The sequence below is a fragment of the Mauremys mutica genome, chromosome 2 (assembly GCF_020497125.1).
Source record: "Mauremys mutica isolate MM-2020 ecotype Southern chromosome 2, ASM2049712v1, whole genome shotgun sequence".
Classification (NCBI taxonomy): domain Eukaryota; kingdom Metazoa; phylum Chordata; order Testudines; family Geoemydidae; genus Mauremys; species Mauremys mutica.
Window position 1 is genome coordinate 51,399,683 of NC_059073.1, and position 22,920 is coordinate 51,422,602.

At 41.6% G+C, this 22,920-nt stretch overlaps 1 protein-coding gene across 1 annotated transcript in view; it reads right to left on the reverse strand.

Annotated features, from left to right (window-relative positions):
* Window positions 1-293: 293 nt before the first annotated feature.
* Window positions 294-22,920, reverse strand: part of RALYL (RALY RNA binding protein like) — a 358,668-nt gene continuing 336,041 nt past the window's right edge. The window contains exon 9 of the mRNA XM_045007780.1: window positions 294-1,350. Within this exon, the coding sequence (XP_044863715.1) occupies window positions 1,333-1,350 (18 nt within the window). The 3' untranslated portion in view covers window positions 294-1,332. The remainder of the gene's footprint in view (window positions 1,351-22,920) is intronic.

A 22,920-nucleotide genomic window follows, 5' to 3' on the forward strand; every position in this document is an offset into this window, starting at 1 on the left:
TTTTTAACTCTAGATGTGCCTTACGACTCAGCTACAAGACATGTCTCTCTCTTGGATAAAATGTTTTCTATCTTAGTATATCTCATATAAAGATGTGGATACTTCTTCCCTGTTATGAGTGTCATCTGAACTGGTTCTCTGGAACCGTGAACAGTCCTATCATGAGAACTGAGAACAAGCTGGCACTTTCTTTCGAGAAGAAGCAGTCACACCAGTGGCTAATATATCTTAAGTGTATGAAAACACATTTGAGTATCACATAAGAGAAATAATGAATCCATTTTGTTTGAAAAGAAACATGATTTATTAAGAAATTATATACTGAATTCCCCTACAGCCTCTGTGAGAATGGATTATTCTATCTTCAAGCATGTGGAGAATGCTTGAGAGATTGAGGAATGGAACTATCCTATTGACTGAAAGTGAAACAAAACAATTGATAATCTAATGTAATGTTCAAATATTGGCAATATATAAAACATTCACCTGTCTGGAATACAGTTTGGATAGGACATTCACTGGCATGTAAACTTTTCCATAAGGTAACAACAAACTGCTTTGAGATAGTAACGGATACAGATGAAATAACTGTGCTAATCTATGGCATCACAGAGAGTGCTTGTTTGAAAAAAGGGATTAACAAGTGGGTCTAATTTACAGTTTATCAATTGATCTGATATTTGACATATTTGCACTTTTTAGCAATTACAGTGAAATAGTGCATGAACAGAGCAGAACGATTACTTTGCCTTTCAATATTATCCCTACTAGTAAACATAATTATCTTAAACTATGAATATAATGAAAAGTAATGAAAAATACCATACAACATGATTGAGCATAAGTCTTTGATCATAACATGACTGTGTCTGAATTAAGCTATAAACATAGAAATGCAATATCAACTGACTTTAAATATGATAAACAGTAAAACATGCTAATCATAAAAATAGCTTTTACAAATATACATTTGTATACAGTGTCTCTCACGCCTCTTAAATATGTCCTTCATATTATTATCATACAGTACCTTGGCCTTTAAGACATCAAAATTAAAAACAAATAATACCAATAATTAGCCAGAGAAAAACACATTTACAATCTAAACCATAAAAATCTGACAGTTGTACAGCTTAGAACATATAAGAAATGAAATTTCTAAGGTTTGAACAATAATGTCCATTTTAATAAGTAAAGTGAGTTTTCATACAAATTGAATCAAAGGTGTTGCTAGCCAGTAAGAAACCGCAGTTCACATTTCTGTGGGGGAGTGGAAAGGGGAAGTCACAGTTTCTCTTCTCAGCCTCCAAGGGGCTCACACATGACACCTCATCACTTGATCTGTAGAAACTGAAAAATGAAACGTTTGCTTTAGTATGAAAACATGGGCTTTGTTTCAGCAGCACATGGAAAAGGTGTCAGGATAAACTGTAGGGGAAAGGGAACAGGACAGCTTTATTTGCATTACATGGTCAAATCACTCAGTGCAACCATTTGACGTTGACACTTAATTTGATTAAGTTTTTAGGCTAAAAGGAATGTCATGTAACTGCTACAATGGAAAGCCTGTACCACAAATACCCCTAAATTTGAATGCACTACCCAGAATTAACTACACTGATTCAAGTCACAACCCAACTCCTTGGTGAAGTATACCTTTCATCAGGAGTTTATATTTGTAATAACAGGGAAAGGAAGAATGTATCCCAGGTACTTCGTGAGATAATGTAGAATGCATTGACCTGCATCATTACATTTATTCTAAATACACTGCATATGGCTCTCTATGATTCGGGTTTCATTCTCCAACTTTTTCCCATGCCATTTATGTTGATCATGTGCTTTAACACTGGGGGGCAGGGGGGAAGGGAGTTCTTTTTATCTGGTTCATGAGTCTTTTCCTAGTTGCTTTCTAATAGTTTTAATATTATTATTGTGTGCATGCATTAGGCCTGTCCTGTTTATTAAGGATTAGATCTTATTTGTTTTAATTTAATACCGTCACTTTTTGGCTTCTATTGTGGCTTTTTCAGCATCACTGTTTTAGAGTGGGAATGTAGTGGAACTTCCTAAGGGCATTATGCCTGCAGATACCTGCCTCTGCAGACACTAGGGTCCTGGTATAAATACCCACTGAAGGTCATGGGAAGCTTTTCATTGACTTCAAATGGGCATTGGATCAGGCCCTATGGGAGCACTGAGTCATTAAACAGCTGCAACACTCATTAAAAGAGCACAGCAAGTGCTCCCATCTACAAGGGTTGAAAGAAAGAAGTCTCCTCAACTGTACAGAAAATTTTGATAAAAACCAAGAATTTTTCATTTTTTGTTGAAATTTTCAGCAGAAATTTTTGAGTATTAATTGAAAACCCAAAATCTGAAAACCATTTTTTAAAGTTTTTGACAAATAAAACTGAAATGGTTTGACCAAAACCTGAAAAATTTCAGACAAAAGCTGAATATTTTTCAGCCAACTCTGGCTTACAGCAGAAAAGTTGCAGGTTTTGGGGTTTTCTATTGAAAAATCAAAAATTTGAAAGAAAAGAAGGTGCTTCCTGCAAACATTTTATGTTGTATTGAAAAAAACACAATTTTCTATTGAAAAGGTCAGATGGAATTTTTTTGACCAGTCTCACTCCCAACAGCACTGGCCCAAGTCTTCTTAGAGCTGTGGAGCACTCTGGAGACTATACATTTTCACTCCCCCCTTACTCTCAGGGAGCACCAGCATTCTGGCTGTACCCAGCACAGGTAGCCAGGGCTGTCATGGAGGCTCCCCATGCCCTCCCATCCTTGTACAAGAGCACCTACCATCTGCTTCTCCGTTTTAGGTTAAAATGATATTTAAAAATATTATTCTCCACATGCATAGAGAAGTTTTTCATATCTCCCTATTTTTAGCCCTGTATCCCTAGACAGACTTAACTACATGAAAAGGATTTTCAATCCTCCCCTTAAGTCAGAGAGAAGCCTAATGGTTGTTAAGTAGGTATTCATCTTGTGAGAGGAAAAAAGCCTGCGGTTCCACTGTGCACCCCATTAGCTTCAGAGACAGTTCTCCTTTTCTAGCCTTTTCTTCACCTTTGCATCACTGCTACATTGTATATGCAAAAGACAATAATTATCCAAGGAAGAAGAGAGACAGATTTTCAAATTATTTATTGAAGTTTTTTCTTTGCCATAAACCTTCCAGGCATTTACCTGTCGCTAGTCATAAAAAGCTTCATTAGGTTACTATTATGAAGCAGTGCTGCTAACCATCTGGATCCAAACTGTGAATGTTGCTTTGCTGTCAGTTAGAAACAATGGTAAAAATTCACCAGTCCCACAAGCAAAAATTCTTGTGTTTTCTTTGAGTACATGGGCTTGTTATTTGTCTCTTGTTTTAAAAGGCTGGGAAGGAAGGTTAAAATGTTAGATATTCAAGCTTCTATTTTCTCCAGAATGACAGTCACCCAGGGCTATGATTAATCTAGTGTAATATAATACTAATTTTATTCTACTTCTTTCTGCTGAATAGTGTGTAATTTATCTACTGGCTTTATGGTAGCTCTGATGATATTAAAAACACTCATGATGATTAATGTTTTTTTTAAAATCTTTTCATTTCCTTCCAGTTATGTATAAAAAAAACCACCCTGACACAATAGAGAGGAAAATGAATTACATTCAAGCAAGCAATATGGCTTTCATTTGGTGTGGCTATTAGGGAACATATCAACCCAAAAAGCAAGGTTCAAACATATCGCGTTAAAAATTGGATAACCCAACTGAACATATAGCAGCTGCTGTCATAAATAATATCAGACAAACAGTAAATACTGTCCTAGTTGTGATAACATCCTTTGGGAAAATGAAAAGTTGTTGTGGACTATTTATTCATTCATTTTCCATCTGAAATAATTTGTGTTTGCTATTCTTTTTTCTATATTGTTGACTTTTTGAGCATTGGATACTGGAGGAACTCTGGTCAGTCATGTACTTTATCTTAGTTTTCCAGAACTATTTTTGCTCCTGCAATTCCAATATGAGCCCTCTGGCTTTTGCATATGACCTGTCCCAAACCATATCCAATTAATTTAAACTTTACATTGCTATGATATCATGTACAGATTTGCAAGACCTAAATTAAATGTTAAAGCAAAAATGCATGTCAGAGCTGATTTGCATGGCAGGATATACTGGCTCCAACGTTTCCCAAACTATACTCAGCTAAAAACTATGGGATCAATCATAGGGAGTTGAGACTCCATGAGCTTCACTCTGATTCTTCCACAGGGATAGCATTTAGTGAGTTAGCCCCTGACCTTCCAGAAAAGATACAGATTCCACTCCCTAAATCCATGGATCTCTGTGAATCTGTCAGAAACGAGACACATTTGTGTGGAACTTTGCCTTCACACTGTCACTTGTCCTCCTTCTACTCTTGGTTCTCTGCTACCCTTGAACATTAAGAGCCATGCTACAAAATTGTCTTTCAAGGGGCTTTTTTTGGAAGCAGGCAGCAATAAAATATGATTTATAGCAGCATTGATTGCAGAGCCTGTCTAAGAGCTGCACTGAATCAGCGAATCTGTTGGGTGTAGTGGCCACCCCCCATCCCCAGCACCGTTTGGGGCTGTACTGGTCATCTTTTTGTTTCTGTAGCAGAGCAGGTGTTTGTGGTCATTTTGCACTGCTTTACCACCTGCTCCCCCAGCTCCTTTTTGGTTTGACTTTCTGCTGATGGAGGTCTGAAGTCTTGGTTTCTGCTGGCAGAACTGTGAACAAATCCTGCACTCTTTCTGCACTAACTTACTGTGTTGTAACCCACAGGCTTGTGGGGTGGGGGAGGAGAATACAGTGAGAGGAGAACAGTCAGCATGACCTCTCCAGTTCCCTCCAAAAGTGTGGAGTTCCTCTCTGGTGTGGGTCCCACAGGCCTGAGGGAAAGGCATGCTGCAGAAGCTGCACTCCCTCTTCTGTGCCCATCCTTCAAGCCTCGACCTGTAAGTGCAAACTTCTCTGTGAATTCATAATCGCTGAGCATTGCCTTTGTTTAGAGAGTGTTAAAAGTGTGACATGAGAAAAAGACTGCAAAGATGTTCACAATTAAGCTAATATGGGACACATCTTCCACCATCCAGTCAGGCACAATGGGAGCATTCAGAAAGTGAATAGAGGGTAGGGTTGCCAGGTGTCCAGTTTCCAGTCGAAAAGGGCACCTGACAGTGTCGGGTCAGAAACACTGACTGGATGACAAAAGTCTGGTAGGGGTGCTGGAACAGTGGGGGCCAAGTAGGTGTCGCCCATTGCAGTGCAGCACTTGGCTGCTGAGGGAGCCGGGGGCAGATCATCTCTCAGCCTGGTTTTGCAGGCAGCAGGTGAGTCCTGAGGGACGGGAGGGGAGAAGAAGGGGCAGGCCAGCTCAGTTCAGCTCCCTGCCTCTCTCTCACATTCCTGGGCCCCCTCGCTCCAGCCCACAGATCCACCTGCCCAGTCCCTGGGGCTTGCTCCCATCTTCCCAGCAGCAGGTCCCAGGGTGTGAAGCCACCGTCCTCGCTGAGTGGCGGTGACTCGCCTGGTTGCTGCAGGGAATGTGGAGAGTCTCTGGGAGCCCTGTGGGGCTGCAGGGCTCTGGGCAGCTCAGGAAGCCAGCTAAGACCTGGCAGAGTGGTGGACAGTGCTGCTCATGTTGTGGGGCAGGCATGCAAGGCGGGGGTTGTGTGTTTGTGTTGTGTATGCAGGTGGTGGCATGTGTGTTGGATTACACGGTGTGATTTGGTTGTGCTTGGTGTGGTTATGCTGGGTGTGTGCCATTGCATTGTGTGTACATTTTGTCTGGGTATTTTGTGTTGGGATTGTGTGTTTGTGCTGTGTGTATGTTTTGTGTTGTGTGCTTTGTTGTGCTGTGCATGTATGCGGATTGGGTTTGTTAGGTTGTGCTGTATGTGATTGGACTGGGCTGTATGTTTCCAATCAGAAGCTTAAAATTTCTCTTTAGTGGCTCATCTAAATTGCCCCAGCTTCAGAGCCCAGGAATTAGCCTCTGAATAAGGCTCTGAGAGCCCAGCACCTAAACAGCAACTGAGGCAGTACAACAAAAATCCAAACCCAAACTAAACACCTGCCCAAGAGGAGAGAGGATGAGCATAGAAAATATCTTTCTCCCCTTAAGATATTTATTTATTTCTGGTGCATTTCAAATGCTGTCCAAAGTTTATTTACTTTTTAAAAAAAGGTACTTGGTGCAAGAAGAAAACAAGCAGAAGGAGAAATGAGAATATAACAATTGTTACCCTATAATACTGCTGCAAGCAGAATGGATACATATGCTGATTATTGCTGACAATTTAAAAGTTTCATCTGTTTAAAATTAATATGTAAAGACATATGACACTGTTTTTCGTGTGGCTGGAATGCTTCCCAGGTTTTCTGAAGCCTGATTTTTTTTATAGACAAGGTAGATAATATGAGGCTTTTTATTATTATTTTTGTATCCACACGCAAGTTATAATACACAAACTTTCAGGCCAGGAAAATTGCTTCTTAAGGGAATGCTGTGAATTCATTTCAGAAAGCCTGGCTTATTATAACCATGATTTATTAGTGAAATTCCTACAAGGGAGGAGGAGTGGAAAAGGCACACCAAGGTATCAAAGTTGTGACAGGAGGTAAATAGCTTGTAATAATATATTTTAGAAAATGTGACTAATGAAATCACAGAATAAATATATAGATGAAGGGACAAATGCATTCCCTGGGCTGTGAAGTTACTGAATAATCAGGGCTAGAGAATGCATAGACTGGGGTTGGGTGGACATTGCCTTAGACATCCAGCATAGTTATGGAGCCCAGTCTGCAAACACATCTATGCATGTGAATAACTTTGGAGCCATTACAGTCTATTAATAAATAATCCTATTGACTTTAAATTGACTTCAATGAGATCGCTGACATCATTAAGAAGTAGTTTGATGAAATTTGTTGGCATCCTTTCATCTATGAGAGACAGTGGTGATTGCAGCCTATGATGTAAATGGTTTGTCTCATGTGACTGAATAGTCCAATCCGAGATTTGCATGATCTTTGGCAGTTATTGCAAATGTATGTATCTTGGTTGGGAGCAGCTTGCTTCCTACAGGCTCTTTTCTCTTAAAGCTGTAGGCGCCAGCTCCAGTCATGGACTTTGACATCTTGATGGAGACAATGGTGCCACTTGTTACAATCACTTGCCAAGATTTCCCATTGGTCAGGATCAATTCCAAATTCCCTCATATCTTGCTTGCATGTGTCTTTATAGTGAAGCTTGGGACATCCTTTTGTTCTTGTTCCCTCTGATAGCTCTCCAGGTAGCATGTCCTTGGGTATGTGTCTGTCTTCTAATCGATTCAGATGGCAGAGACAGTGCAGTCATCCTTGCTTGAGCAGAGCCGTGACACTTGGTAAATTTGCCCTTTGAAGAACCTCTACGTTGGTGACTTTATCTTGTCATTTGGTGTTGAGTATGCGGTGTAACCAATGTAGGTGGAAACTCTTCAACCTTTTCTTCTGAGGAGCATAAGTTGCCCATGTTTCCCCACCATACATGAGAGTGCTGAGGATGCAAGCTTGGTATACTAGCATTTTGGTCTTGATGATAAGCTTTGAGTTGTTCCATGCTCTTTTAGTCAGTCTGCTAAAGGAGGTGGCAGCTTTTCCAATGCGAACATTTAATTCTTCATCTAGTAAGAGGTTGGTGGTCACTGTAGAACCTAAATAGCTGAGCTTTTGGACTTCTAGCTGGTTTGCATTTAAGGTGACTAAAGGATGTCATGGAACCCCCTGTCCTAATACAACCGTTTTCTTGTTGCTGATGGTGAGAACAAATGCCTGACAAGCACTTGAAAGGCAGACCATGAGTTCTTGTAGATCTTCATTGTGGGCTATGAGAGCAGCATCATCAGCAAATAGAAGTTCCCTGATTTGCACCTTTTTGACTTTGGTCTTTGATCCAATCTGAACTTATATGGAGATACTCTCCAACTTCCATGTCCTTAAAGGCACAGTTCAAGAGTACTGAGAAAAAGATTCCAAAGAGTGTAGGGGCAAGAATTCATGAAATAGGGTTTTCAGGATCAGGTCCTTAAACATGTTTCTCTCAGTTTTAACTTTTTCTTTTCAAAATATTCGAAGCAATTACAGTTTTGTTTAGTAACAATAAAATGCCAGTTTTGGTTTTAAAGGGGAGAGAGCAGCGAGCCATGTGGGGAGAGTGGGAGAGGAGTGAGTGGAGGGTGGGGTCTTGGGGAAGGGGTGGAGCAGGGGGCAGGGCCTCAGGGGAGGGGGCATAGCAGTGGTGTCCGGTTTTTAGAAATTGGAAAATTCACAATCCTAGTAAATGGATATCCTGTAGCGTGCAGATGTTGGAAAATATATTGTATGTTCTCCCCTAAATCACTGCCTGGGATAAATGTTTCTAACAAGCACAAGCACAAAGTTCACCTGCTGAAATACTACATCAATTTTTTTAGCATTATCATGGTGATACATGTTTAGAAATAAGTAGCATAGGCAGATAAATGGATATATATGTGAGGTATTTAGTAGTTTAAGACAAAAATGAGGTGCAAATCCTCAAATGTCAGGGCCTTCCAAGTATCCTTGCTTAATTCCTAATCTTACTCTTTCCCTATCATGGATAGGGTCCACATGCTGGGTCCACATCCTCAGATCCCATTGTTCTCCCCTCCAGCAAAACATAGCTTATTTCTTTTTTTCCTTCTTAAATAAATGTTACCGATTATGAAATGTGTTGTATTAACAGCCCTGGAATCTGAAGACCTAGGCCTATCTACAGTTCACATACATCATCAGTTTAACCCTAATCTAACCATGAATAGTCCAGAAACTCCACTCTCCCAGCCCCTAAAACAGAAAAAAAACCAACAGGGCACAAGCATTGTACAATGAAGTGAGCTGCCACTCTATTTATTTGTAGGGTCTCACACTCTGGTGCAAGACTGTAGGTAGACAAAATGGACAATCCTTCTCTCACCACCAGCACGTTTGCCTCACAAACACTTTGTAGGTAGAACCCATGTGCCTTTTTTGCTAAAGTTACATTTAAAAATGGGAAAATGCCAGTTCCTAATAGAACAAACATCTCAAACATATCTCACTCTATTAATCATTTTCAATCTATAATTTTCTTCAAAGTTAAAGTGAATTTGAAATTAGGCAAAACACATTTGGGCATTACTAATTATCACTGTCTATGATTAAGGCTACTTTTTAGTCACAGGTATTTTTAGTAAGTCATGGACGGGTCACAGGAAGTAAACAAAAATTCATGGCCCGTGACCTGTCCATTACTTTTACTGTATACTCCTGACTAAAACTGGGGGGAAGGGAGGAGAGGAGCTGCCCAGGGGTGCTGCAGATGCTGGTGCGAGAGGGTGTCCCCGTGTAGGGAAGGAGAGGTGGGCGGCAGCGCATGGCCCGGTACCCCCACTAGTGCTGGGGGTGGAGAGTTGGTGAGGCTGGCACTCTCCCTACCTGCCTCCATGCCTCCCCCCTCCAAAGCAGCAGCAGAGTTTGGGTGTGGGAGGGAGCAGGAACACAGGAGGGGGTGAGGCAGGTTCTGGGTGGCACTTACCTGGGAACCGCGGCCAATGGGAGCTGTGGAGGCAGTGCCTACAGGCACACCGGCTGCTGCAGAAGTCACAGAGGTCACGGAAATTCACAGCATCCATGACTTCCATGACCTCTGAGACAAACTTGCAGCCTTACGATTTATATAGAGTCACAGAATCTTGCTTTGCCGGTTGCATCAAAAGGCACCTCATGATTATAATGATTACCAATGTGCTAAACAGCATCTTGACCAGGTATTTAAAGAATACACAGTTACAAATGAAGTTACCAAATTTTATGGGTGATTTAATGAGGGTTTTCTATGGATACCATGAACTTTAAAAGCCCAGCTCAGTTGCTCTGAGTAAGAGAATGTGAAAAGATTCAATTACAGGCTCAGTATTGTCATTTGTAACACAGTATGTAGAAAGTGACAAATTGATGGAAGTTTCTAACATAGAATCTTTTATAGCAAGGTTGTGAGAGAATATTGACTGCATATACTGAATAGGAAGGATTATGCAGTTTGTTAAATATTGATAAAGGAAAATTAAATGAAGAATATGTATTTTCTTTATATTTACCCTCATATGATGAAACCCAATGAACACAGTGTACACTCTGTCAATCATACAGTAAGTAGTGCTGAAAACACATACAGAGCCCCCTTTCTCTGTTCAGTGAACACAAGCATCATTGCTGCTGAGTGTCAGTACACACAGAATGGGTGTTTTACTCCCTGAGGAAAGCAAATATTTGTCTTTTCAAATCTACTTTTTATATTGAAATGATGTGTTCATTTTATTTGCACGTGGTTGTTCTATCACCAGTCACGAGTAAAAATGAGATAGTGTGAGACCCATCACCATCTTTATCATGAGAACGGCCATACTGGATCAGACCAATGGTCCATCTATCCCAGTATCCTGTCTGCTGACTGTGACCAGTGCCAGATGCTTCAGAGGGTATGAACAGAACAGGCCCATTATCGAGTGATCCATCACCTTTCATCCAGTCCCAGCATCTGGTAGTCAGAGGCTTAGAGACACTCAGAGCATGGGGTTGCATCCTTAAACATCTTGGACAATAGCCGGTGATGGACTTGTCCTCCATGAACTTATGTAATTCTTTTTTGAAACCTGTTATACTTTTGGCCTTCACAACATTCCCTGGCAATGAGTTCCAAAGGTTGACTGTGCATTAGGTGAAGAAGTAGTACTTCCTTTTGTTTGTTTTAAACCTGCTGCTATTAATTTCATCAGGTGACCCATGGGTCTTGTGTTATTTGAAGGGGTAAATAACACTTCCTAATTTATTTTCACTACATCATTCCTCTATCTTATTACTTCTTAGTCATCTCTTTTCCAAGCTGAACAGTCCCAGTCTTTTTAATCTCTCCTCATAGGGAAGCTGTTCCATACCCTAATCATTTTTGTTGCCCTTCTCTGTACTTTTTCCAATCTATCTTTTTTGAGATGGGGGTAACCAGAACTGCATGCAGTATTCAAGGTGGAGGCATACCATTGATTTATATAGTGGCATTATATAAATAGAAAACTGGCTAGATGGTCGGGCTCAACGGGTAGTGATCAATGGTTCCATGTCTAGTTGGCAGCTGGTATCAAGTGGAGTGCCCCAAGGGTCGGTGCTGGGGCCGGTTTTGTTCAATATCTTCATTAACGATCTGGAGAATGGCGTGGACTGCACCCTTAGCAAGTTTGCAGATGACACTAAACTGGGAGGAGTGGTTGATACGCTGGAGGGTAGGGATAGGATACAGAGGGACCTAGACAAATTAGAGGATTGGGCCAAAAGAAATATGATGAGGTTCAACAAGGACAAGTGCAGAGTCCTGCACTTAGGACGGAAGAATCCCATGCACTGCTACAGACTAGGGACCGAATGGCTGGGCAGCAGTTCTGCAGAAAAGGACCTAGGGGTTACGGTGGACGAAAAGCTGAATATGAGTCAACAGTGTGCCCTTGTTGCCAAGAAGGCTAATGGCATTTTGGGTTGTATAAGTAGGGGCATTTCCAGCAGATCAAGGGATGTGATCATTCCCCTCTATTCAGCACTGGTGAGGCCTCATCTGGAGTACTGTGTCCAGTTTTGGGCCCCACACTACAAGAAGGATGTGGATAAATTGGAGAGAGTCCAGCGGAGGGCAACAAAAATGATTCTGGGGCTGGAGCACATGACTTATGAGGAGAGGCTGAGGGAACTGAGATTGTTTAGCCTGCAGAAGAGAAGAATGAGGGGGGATTTGATAGCTGCTTTCAACTACCTGAAAGGGGGTTCCAAAGAGGATGGATTTAGACTGTTCTCAGTGGTAGAAGATGACAGAACAAGGAGTAATGGTCTCAAGTTGCAGAGGGGGAGGTTTAGGTTGGACATTAGGAAAAACTTTTTCACTAGTAGGGTGGTGAAGAACCGGAATGGGTCACCTAGGGAGGTGGTGGAATCTCCTTCCTTGGAGGTTTTTAAGGTCAGGCTTGACAAAGCCCTGGCTGGGATGATTTAGTTGGGTTTGGTCCTGCTTTGAGCAGGGGATTGGACTAGATGACCTCCTGAGGTCCCTTCCAACCCTGAGATTCTATGATTCTATGATTATGATATTTACTGTCTTCTTATCTAGCCCTTTCCTAATGGTTCCTAATGTATTAGCTTTTTTAACTGCTGCTGCACAGAGTGGATGTTTTCAGACAACTATCCACAATGACTCCAAAATCTCTTTCTTGTGTCGTAACAGCTAATTTAGACTCCATCATTTTGTATGTATAGCTGGGATTATGTTTTCCAATGTGCATTGCTTTGCATTTATCAACACTGAATTTCATCTGCCATTTTGTTGCCCAGTCACCCAGTTTTGTGAGATACCTTTGTAACTCTTCGCAGTCTGCTTTGGACTTAACTATCTTGAGTAATTTTTGTATCATCTGAAAACTCGGCCACTGTTTACCCCTTTTTCCAGATCCCTTATGAATATGTTGAATAGCACTGGTCCCAGTTCTGATCCTTTGGGGACACTGCTATTTACCAGTCTCCATTCTGAAAAGCTGACCAATTATTCCTACCATTTGTTTCCTGATTTTTAAGTAGTTACTGATCCATGAGAGAACTTTCCACTTTATCTCGTGGTAGCTTATTTTGCTTAAGAGCCTTTGGTGAGGAACCTTGTCAAAGACTTTCTGAAAGTCCAAGTACATCATATCCACTGAATCACCCTTGTCCATGTTTGTTGATTCCCCTCAGAGAATTCTAATAGATTGGCGAGGCATGATTTCCCTTCACAAAAGCCATGTTGACTCTTCCCCACCAATCCATGTTCATCTATGTGTCTGATAATTCTGTTCTTTACTATACTTTCAACCAATTTGCTTGGAACTGAAGTTAGGCTTACTGACCTGGAATTGTCAGGATAGTTCCTGGGGCCTTTATAAAAAAATGGTATTTTGTTAGCTATCCTCTTGGCATCTGGTTTAGCAATAGGGATATTATTTTCCATCCATTTGTACACAGAAATATTTTAGCAAATGGTATCTTAACATAGTTGCTGAAAAGAGTCCTATGAAAACTTCCACACTTATAAAACCCTAAGCAGTAGTTTGGTGATCTAAACCTCAGGTTCAAAATAGTGTATCCAGTTCCCTGGGAAAACAGATTCACGGTCAGCTCAGTCCTTCATCTTTCCCAATTATCTACCATGCAATTTGCTGCCTGTGGCTCCTTAATAACTGAAGCCTGGTCTCTTTTGTACAGATCCTGTGGTTCTTTATATCAATATAGGGTTTGTCCCATTGTCTTTGGCCAATTTTTCTGGGATCTAGTAAATATCTTTGGCAATACACATGAGATTTAGGCCTGCATTTCATTTAGTTATGATGTCTAAATAGTTTCTATAGTTATTTTTGAGTCACCTCTTTCTTTATGTCTGAATGCACTAATTATGGGCCAGATCCTTGGCTAGTATAAATTGCCTCTATTGACGTCAGAGCAGCTACACTAGCTGAGGATCTGGCCCCCAGTCTAGAAAACATGGGTTTGTGTTTTACTACTTGTGATATAGCAATATAATGTACATAAATTACTATATTTTTTCTATTCATTTTTTTTTATTCAGAAGTTGTTTTTTTTCTTGAGAAGAGTGAAGTCAAGAAGCAGGAGACATAAGAGTTCATCTGGCACAAACCAAAATCAGTGCAGTATGGGCTCAATTCTGCAATGTGCTAACTAAGTTCCTTCAACTCCCTCTGAAACAAGTTGAAGTGAAGAATGCTCTGCACATGCCAGGATCCAGCTCTATGGAGCAGTAACTGTGCAGATGCCCCTGTGTTGCCTGAACCCCAAACATGAGCAAATATGCCAGATGCTGAGAGGTGCTGCGACTTGCGCTGAAGGCAATGGTAATCCCATTTCAGCACCTCTCAGGATCTGGCCCAGGCAGCTCACTTTTAAGCATGAGCTCTGATAATGCTAATGGTGCAGATGAGATGTTTTGGGGATTCAGAGTGCTGTCAAAAAGTTGTAAAAGAACATTTTAGCTGCTATAACCCTGCTTGATATGTGGAGTGGGGATTCCCTAGTGTGAACTGGTAATCCAATTAGCATTAATGCTAAAGGCAAGAATTCCTGCCTTACCAGTGCCAAGGGAGCAGGACTGAATGGAGGGTTTAAACTTTAAAGAATTGCTGAAAATCCTACTCTAAGGCCACTCAACATGACTAAGCTTTTAATTTTATTTTTTAATCTTTGACTAATGTATGGTTTTGGAAAGTGAAAGACTGAGAGAACTCGTTTTAATTAAGGGAATGTAATGGGTTGAGCACTCGCTCCAGCCCTGAAGGGGTTGGAAAAGCCCTGAAGAGGGCTGGGGCTGGGGAAGGGAGCAAAACCCTGGCTGATTGGGGGAAGTGGCTGCAGCTGGGGCCATGCCCCAACCAGACTAACTGGGCCATATAAGAAGGCCAGGGCAGCCAGAAGCTCAGGACTCTCTCTCTGCTTGTAGAGAGAGACGGGCCTGGCTGCTAGGGAGTTGAGTGGGGTACTGGGAGTGGAGCAGAGCTGGGGGAAGGCTAGAGGAGCTGGGAGCTCTGGCCTAGGAAATCCCCAGGCTGTGGGCCTAGCTGAGGTCCTAAGACCAGTACCAGGCTGCAGAGGGGCAGCCCAGCTATAGAGAGAAGCAGCAGGTCCAACCCTACCTTGCCTGTGATGAGTGGTGTATACTGCAGTCTGCCCCAGGGAGTGGGGCTAGATGGTGATTGGCAGTAGGCTTACACTGAGGTGAAGTGGGGTTAGTGGGTTGGGGTTCCCCTGGGTGGGGGGACCCAGAACCTGAGAGTGTGGGGGTACTGCCAAGGGGGCAGCAACCCAGAAAAAGGGGCACCGGGGTCCTGGGAGGAACATGGGGGCCAGTGGTAAGGCAGATTACCAGCCTGCAGGGGGCGCTCCAGGATGCTAGAAGGGCTAATTCCCATGGATGACCAGCAGGAGGCGCCGCAGGGGTGAGTCCACTCCCTTACAAGGAACATCCGTTAAACTTGCCAAGTTTTGTTTGAAATTGAGGCAGGGAAGGAAATGTAGCCAATAGTAGACATTGTAGGTAATGTAAAGAGCAAGGCAAAACCAAATGGTAGAGAAGAAAAGGGGTGTTAATGGGAACAAGTCGTTGAAAGAGTATGGAATGATGTTACAGAGTCCATGATCGGCCCAGGGGAAAGGAGAAGGAATGAATGGGGAAGAAGAGGGATGGGACAGTAACAGTAATGAGTAATAGGAAGTATCAGAGGGGTAGCCGTTTTAGTCTGGATCTGTAAAAGCAGCAAAGAATCCTGTGGCTAATAGACTAACAGACATTTTGCAGCATGAGCTTTCGGATGCATCCGACGAAGTAGGTATTCACCCACAAAAGCTCATGCTGCAAAACGTCTGTTAGTCTATAAGGTGCCACAGGATTCTTTGCTGCTTTTGAATAATAGGAAGGTATTGCAAGTGGTAGTGATATGGTCCTGAATGAGGTCATTGGAAAAAAAAAAGAGGGAAGTAGATTGTTTTGACACTTGCCTTGGAAAAGGATGGGTTTGAGAGTGTGATCCTGGTGGACAGAGAAGAGAATTAATGGCATGAAAGTGCAATCAAGGCTTACCAGAGCATTTGGAAATGAGACTAGAAGCAGGACATAATTGTAATAGTATGTTTTAGGCTCTTTCCCCATTAATACTTATTTTACCTGTACATGACAGTGCATAATAGCATCTATCAATTTTATTCTATGAGATTTTCAAGAGACTTTTCTTTTAAAAATAAATGACAAACTGAAATGCTGGATTAAGGATTTATTGTGCTATGTAAATGTAGAATCACTGGGTGCACTCACTTAACTCTCTGTTCTCACCTTCTTCAGCTCCCCCCTTCACAGTCTGTGTGCCTCCATTCCTCTCTCCTTATTGCAAATGCAGCCTTCTTCCTCTTCCACTCAGTTTTCAGCTTTTGTATCTTATTAATGATGATTTGATTAGCTCTGGCAGTGTGCTAGATATTTTTCAGAATTTAGAATAAAACTTGATCTTTGTAACAGTAGCTACTGGAGTCAGTGTATACTGACCTTTGTCATGTGACAGGGGCGTTGACTTTATTATCCTGAACCAGATCAGTACACACCCAAACATACTTGTACTCTAGGAACCCAAACTTACTCTCATTGAAGTTAATGGTAAAAAATCCCATTGAATTCAATGGGAGCAGGGTTGGGTTCTAAGATAAATTTATACTGCCTTCAGTACTTGGAATAGTCTTCCATTTATTGTCTGACAATACCTCTCTCCTTCAAACACATGTCTTTCAGGAACTGACCCATCTTTCCCTCATAACTAATAATTTCTATAGAGAACTTTGCTGGCCAGAACAAGGCATTCTATCTATGGAGGCAGAATGACTAGGATTATACTTCCTTAGTGGGAGGAGGAGCAGAATTTGGATCTTATATTTTATGCTCTTTGGAGTAGGGAGTATGTCTTACTGTGTGTTTAAAAAGTACTGTGAAAATTTAATGTACGTAATCAATAATAACATACCTGAAGACTGCTGCTGTACATACAGAGTAGGCCAGGTTAAGATGGAATTTAACTGATGTCCAAAACCTTGTTATCTGGCAAGTTGAGCCAGTAATTTTGTTTCTAACAGGTTACTTGGTTTGTATTTAAAGGAATTAGATTGCTACCATTTTAATAATGATTTCCCTTTTCTGAGGTCCCTAAGTGGCTGCACACTCATACATTCAATCTGACTTTCACATTATGGTGTTAGCCAGTCATAAAAACATTTAAATAACATTTATATTTTCTCAGAAAATAAGACCTTTTGGTAAAAATGGGTCAGTAACTGCAGTGTCTTTGGCTATAGAAAGGAATAAAATAATGTATAATTTATCACTTTATACAGAAAAAAGAACAGCTACCTTTTGACTTTTCAGCATTTGCCCCACTTTACTTCCACAAAGATGTTCTTTGACTTACAGACATCGTTTGAAGGAGAATGTTCCCTCTGATGGGTTTTCTTATTCACCATTCTTGACTCTGAAGCATTCTGATAAAGACTGTGAAATGAATGTTTTCCAAGGGAACTAAAACTATTTACTTTCAAAGTCTGGCACACCAGGAAAAATGTATGCTATATGGTGGCTGCTCAACTGCAGTTAAATCAAAGAATTGCAGGATTGAGTTGATAGGTTTAATCCTTAGTTCAATGCACAGCGCAAGTGGCGTGGCTGTGTCCTTAGGAACTTCTCAGTGTTAGGCAAAAACTTCTACTGAGACTGCAGAGCAATAGCATGGTCCCCTGACACCGCTTCTCCATGTCAGGGCTGGAGATACTTTTGTTATACCAATCCCCCCTCTACATGAGGGTGGGGAAGAATGTCCACAGATAGGCAGCGGAAAATTTCAAAAACATCTTTGGGTCTGATCCAATGCCTAATGAAGTCAACTGAAATACTTACAATGATGTAAATCACGAATAACTCCACTGAAATCAAAGAAGTCACACCAGTGTGAACGTAGTGAGTACAGAATTGGGTCTATTTAAAATAATTTTTCCCCAATATTAGCAAATTATTTAAAGTTTCTGTAATCTTCCTGACTTAAAGTTACAAACTCAGAACCTATTTTTCATGAGCACACAAATCTAGTTTGGAATCTGTAGGATTTTTGCAGTTAAAAAGTGTTAACTGCCTAGTTCTGTACAACACAGGATTTGCTTCTGCTCTCGTTAGTTGCACACTGGTGTATTTCCACTGACTCCTATGAAGTTACTCCTGATTTATATCAGGAGAAGAATCAGCAAAATCAGGCCAGTAGTATCAGACATTAAAGTCAAGTTAAATCAGAAATGTATTTTGCCTATTCAGTCTGGTATTTTGTGTGTGCATCCAAGAAAAATATTTGACCTGACCTGACAGTTGGTCTATGCTATGAAAGAGACAAGGTGGGTGTCTTTTATTGGATCAACTTCTGTTGGTGAGACAGACAAGCTTTTAAGAAGTTGGTCCAAAAAAAGATATTACCTCACCTATCTTGTCCCTCTTATATCCTGGGACCAACATGACTACAACTATATTGCATGCAATAGTTAGACTCATAGACTTTAAGGTCAGAAGGGACCATTATGATCATCTAGTCTGACCTCCTGCACAATGCCACAGAATCTCATCCACCCACTCCTGTAACAAACCCTTAACCTATGTCTGAGTTATTGAAGTCCTCAAATTGTGGTTTGAAGACCTCAAGGTGCAGAGAATCCTCCAGCAAGTGACCCGTGCCCCATGCTGCAGAGGAAGGCGAAAAACATCCAGGGCCTCCTCCAATCTGCCCTGGAGGAAAATTCCTTCCCGACCCCAAATATTGCGATCAGTTAAACCCTGAGCATGTGGGCAAGACTCACCAGCCAGCACCCAGGAAAGAATTCTCTATAGTAACTCAGATCCCACCCCATCTAACATCCCATCACAGACCACTGGGCATACTTACCTGCTGATAATCAAAGATCAATTGCCAAATTAATTGCCAAAATTAGGCTATCCCATCATACCATCCCCTCCATAAACTTATCAAGCTTAGTCCTGAAGCCAGATATGTCTTTTGCCCCCACTACTCCTCTTGGAAGGCTGTTCCAGAACTTCATAGTTGGCCTATGTCATGAGACTATTATGTGTCTGAATCAATCTGCCACAGTAACAATTGTGGGTGTAAGAGTAAGATTTTTTTAAAATCATGTTTTTGGTAGTTTTAAAAATGGGCAATTAAAATAAATATTTTCATCTCTTAAATATTAGAAACCATTTGTTATTTTTTAAAAGCTTAAGGTAAAAATAGAAACCTGTCAAAAAGCCAAAACAAAGTGTCTGAAGAAACTTACTCGGCAATGATGAATCTGCTGGTGACTACCTGGCAAACTAACAAACAGCATAAGAAGATAACTGAGCTATCCTTCTCAATCACAATCCACTGAAGAGCCAAAAAAGAGTTAGGCACAAGCTATTTAGACAACTCAGCACAGCACAGCAGTAGTCAGAAATGCTTTTACTTATCAAATAGATTATCAAACTATCATCCATGCTAATGTTTCAAAAAAGGCTCATCACTAAAACACTGTCAGGCTACATTCCTGTTAACATTTGGTATACAAGAGTTTTTCCCAAAGCAGGCTTTATTTATTGACAGTATAGCTAGTAATTAAGAGTATTTATTTTGGATTGCCATAGCATGGTGTTGGGTTTGGGCAGTTTATTCATACTTTTCAGAAATGGTATAAATACTAGGTTGTACCAAGTACAAGTAGGTTGTACCAAGTTCTTTTATTACTTTTTTCCAGAGAAGAGTAATTCAACCTTAACTGTAAATGTCTTTTCTCAGAAATGGTGTGTGCGATTTAACCACCGCAAAACACACATGACTTTTGTGACTTCAATGGGACTCGTATACTGGGCCCTATTCTCCACTGCAGGATATCTCCTGATTCTGTTACACATGGGTGATCTCTTGACTGGAAGCCACTAGTGATGATTACAGCTGTTAGCCCTACTGGGCGTTACAGGACGCATCCAGCAATTTCATTCAGAGGAACATACTTCAAAAAGAGATTAGATGCTAAAGGGTCTAATTTTTTTCCTTGTTGAATTTCTGGCATTAATTTTATAAACTTAGTGCCTGATGCTGCACTGGTGTAAATCAGCATAGCTCCAATGACTTCAACAGATTACACCGCTTGACTGCTCAGAATCTGGCCCACACAGGTTTAAAACAGGAGTAACTTTAGTGTTATCAAGAGAAGTATAAGTGAATGGAGAATCAGGTTCTGAGAACTCAGACTAGCTCATACCTAATGATCTCTTTGCAGACCATGCTATAATGTAAATGATCATTGAAAATTCAGGAGGGCCAGGATTGTTGGTATAGTATTTCTGAGAAAAGAAATTAAAAGGCAAGGACAATTTTTTCTGTCTCGTTGAAGGATAGGCCTGATAGTTCCACTGGTGAAGACTTAACATTTTTTCCTCCAACCCAGAAAAATTTAGTTTATGACATCTTGGGGGTTCCTCCTGACACAGTTTGTAATTATCCAGAATACACTACTTGGTAAAGGAGTGTTTTTCATAAGTGCATACTGGAAGCAAGTATACACATGCACAGTTTTGCATGTGCACCAGTGAAGACTATGAACTGAAAATAATATGCATCACACATTGAATCAGCAGCACAGTTGGGAATAGAATCAAACAGAACCCTGACTAGAACTGAGTGAATAATTGATTTATGTTTGGTGGCTCAACTGAAAAATCCCCAGATATTTATTTGATCCAGAATAGAATTCTCCAGTTTTTCTCACTGAAAGGAAAACAAAAACAACCCCAAATTGGTCTGGATTGAACTAAATGCATCATTCACCCAGGAATTATTTTTTTTTGGTTTTGCTTCATTTTTGTGTTTACCATTAAAACAATAAATCTAGCTAAATTTCTAAGTAAATCCTTGTTTTTAAATGAGAAGTTGAACAGTTTTGTTAAGAAAATTTTGAAACACAATATTTTGACTTTTCAAAATAATTAAAAAAATATTCCTGGTCAATTTGAGTTTGACCCAAATTTGTGGATAATTTTGGTCAATGCAAAATCATGTTTCAGCTAATATATTGTTCATCTGAAAAGTTTTGCCCACTTCTATTCCTGACTCCCAGCTCCCTGCTTGAATCAATCACTAGATCTGAACAATAGAATAGCCCACACTCATATACTCAACCTTTTAAGTCTCTAGAAGCCTGTAGTTTAGGGTGACCAGATAGCAAGTGTAAAAAAATTGGGACACTTTTTTTTTTGGGTGGGGGAAGGGAATAATTGCCTATATAAGACAAAGCCTCTAATATTGGGACCTTTGGTCACCCTAAGCCCAGGGCTCCCTAACACAGCTCAGCTGACTTAAGTCCCACTAACCCTGCGCTTAAACTGCAGTGCAGACTCACCCAAAGTGGCCACTGACTCTCCCGCCTGGCTTTATAACCCCCACCCCTGCTGCAGTTGGCGGGGGGCAGAAGGGGGAGGAAAAGGGAAACTGCATTACATAGAGGCACCACCTGCCCCTGCTCTCTGCCGCGGCCACCTCGGTGCCCTGCCTGCCTCTGGCCGCTGCAGGCTGCAAGCCCTGGCCAAACACCCTTGTTGGGTCACAGCTGCTGGCAGGCAGAGGCCTGGGCAGGGTGCATGGGGGCAGCGTGGTGGGGGCCGGGGAGCTATTTATCCTGCTGGTGCGCACAGCGCCTGACACTGAATGGAGCCCACATGCTGCAGGGAGCTGTCTGTGTGGTGAGTGGGGAGCAGAGCTACGCGGTCTGTGGGGCGGGGCAGTGCCAGGGCCCCCTCTAGCCGCCTGGAGCCAGGTGGCGGTGGCTCCCCTAGTGACACTGTGCCACCACTCTGGGGTGCGCTTCTCCCCCAGCTCGCAGCCACGCTGGCTCGCTGTGCTTCCCGGGATGGCGGGAGCCCAGGACGGCGCTCTCTGGCAGTCTGCACAGCGCACAGGGCCCTGACCCTATGAGCCAGAAGGGGGGCAAGGTGGGGAGTCCCAGCGGTGCTTACCTGGGGCGGCTCCCAGGAAGCATCCGGCAGGCTCCTCTGGCTCCTAGGGGGGTGTGGAGGGCTCTCTGCCCGCAGCTGGCACCTGCAAGCCCTACCCCCACAGCTCTGATTGGGCAGGAGGGAGCTGGTGCAGCACACGGAGACCCCCTCCGCCTCTGTGCCTAGGGGTCACCAGCACTGCAGGCTCCTGCCGGTGGGCGGGCGCACGGCTGGGAGCTGCCCCAGGAAGTGCCGCCATGCCAGCCCCGGCACTTTGGCGGTGATGGTGAGTGGTCCCTGATATCAGGACAAAGGGTGTCCCGACCAATGTGCAGTCGGGACACGGGACAAATGTGTTAAAATCAGGACTGTCCTGATAATATCAGGACATCTGGTCACCCTACTGTAGTTTAGCCATATAAGTTATGCCTATTGTTTTAAAAAATTGATGTCGTGAAAGAGTTTTGTTGTTGAATACTAAATAGCAGAGCAGATAAAGAGGGGTAAATATGTGAAAGATGATGGGCAAGTTCTTCTGCCTGTTTAGTATTTTTTCAAATGTGCAATTTTAGGTATCCAGAAAAATAACTGAATTGATAAAGGGTTTAATAGATGTGAAGTGAGTGGTGGAAATTTTGTTGTACAAATTCCTAAAGCTATAGTGGATTTAGATGTTAAAAAAAAAATCATGTTACAATCAGTGAGTAACGTGCTTAAAACCCTGCACTATGCTTAGGAAGTCTACCTCTGAGTAACTGCCGGAAAAATACAGAATGGCAAGGCCTTTCCAATGACTCATTTATACAACAATGTGAACAATAAACGAATCTACTGTGATACTGCATATATTAAATATAAAAAAGGGCATGTCAGAAAGTTTCTTGCAATTTCTGATTTCATGACATGCTTTTATTACTTTTTCCATTTTTTCAGTCACAGGTTATTAGATTCACTGCAGCTTTAGAAGGTACAACACATTAGTATCTGTCAGGTATGCTTCTGCTAATGACTTTTGTAGCTTGCTCAAATATAAGTATCGGGCACTGATATTCATCAAGTGAACACAACCTTTTACCTATTCATTTGTCTTAGGAATGAAGAACTCCATGTTTTCACTGCTATTGAGAAAAAGCTCACTGAAGTCCAAAGTGTTCAGTACACCAGGGAAATTGTTCAACCGTGTTTCTGTTGACATTAAAACATTCAGACTCATCAAAACAAGATTT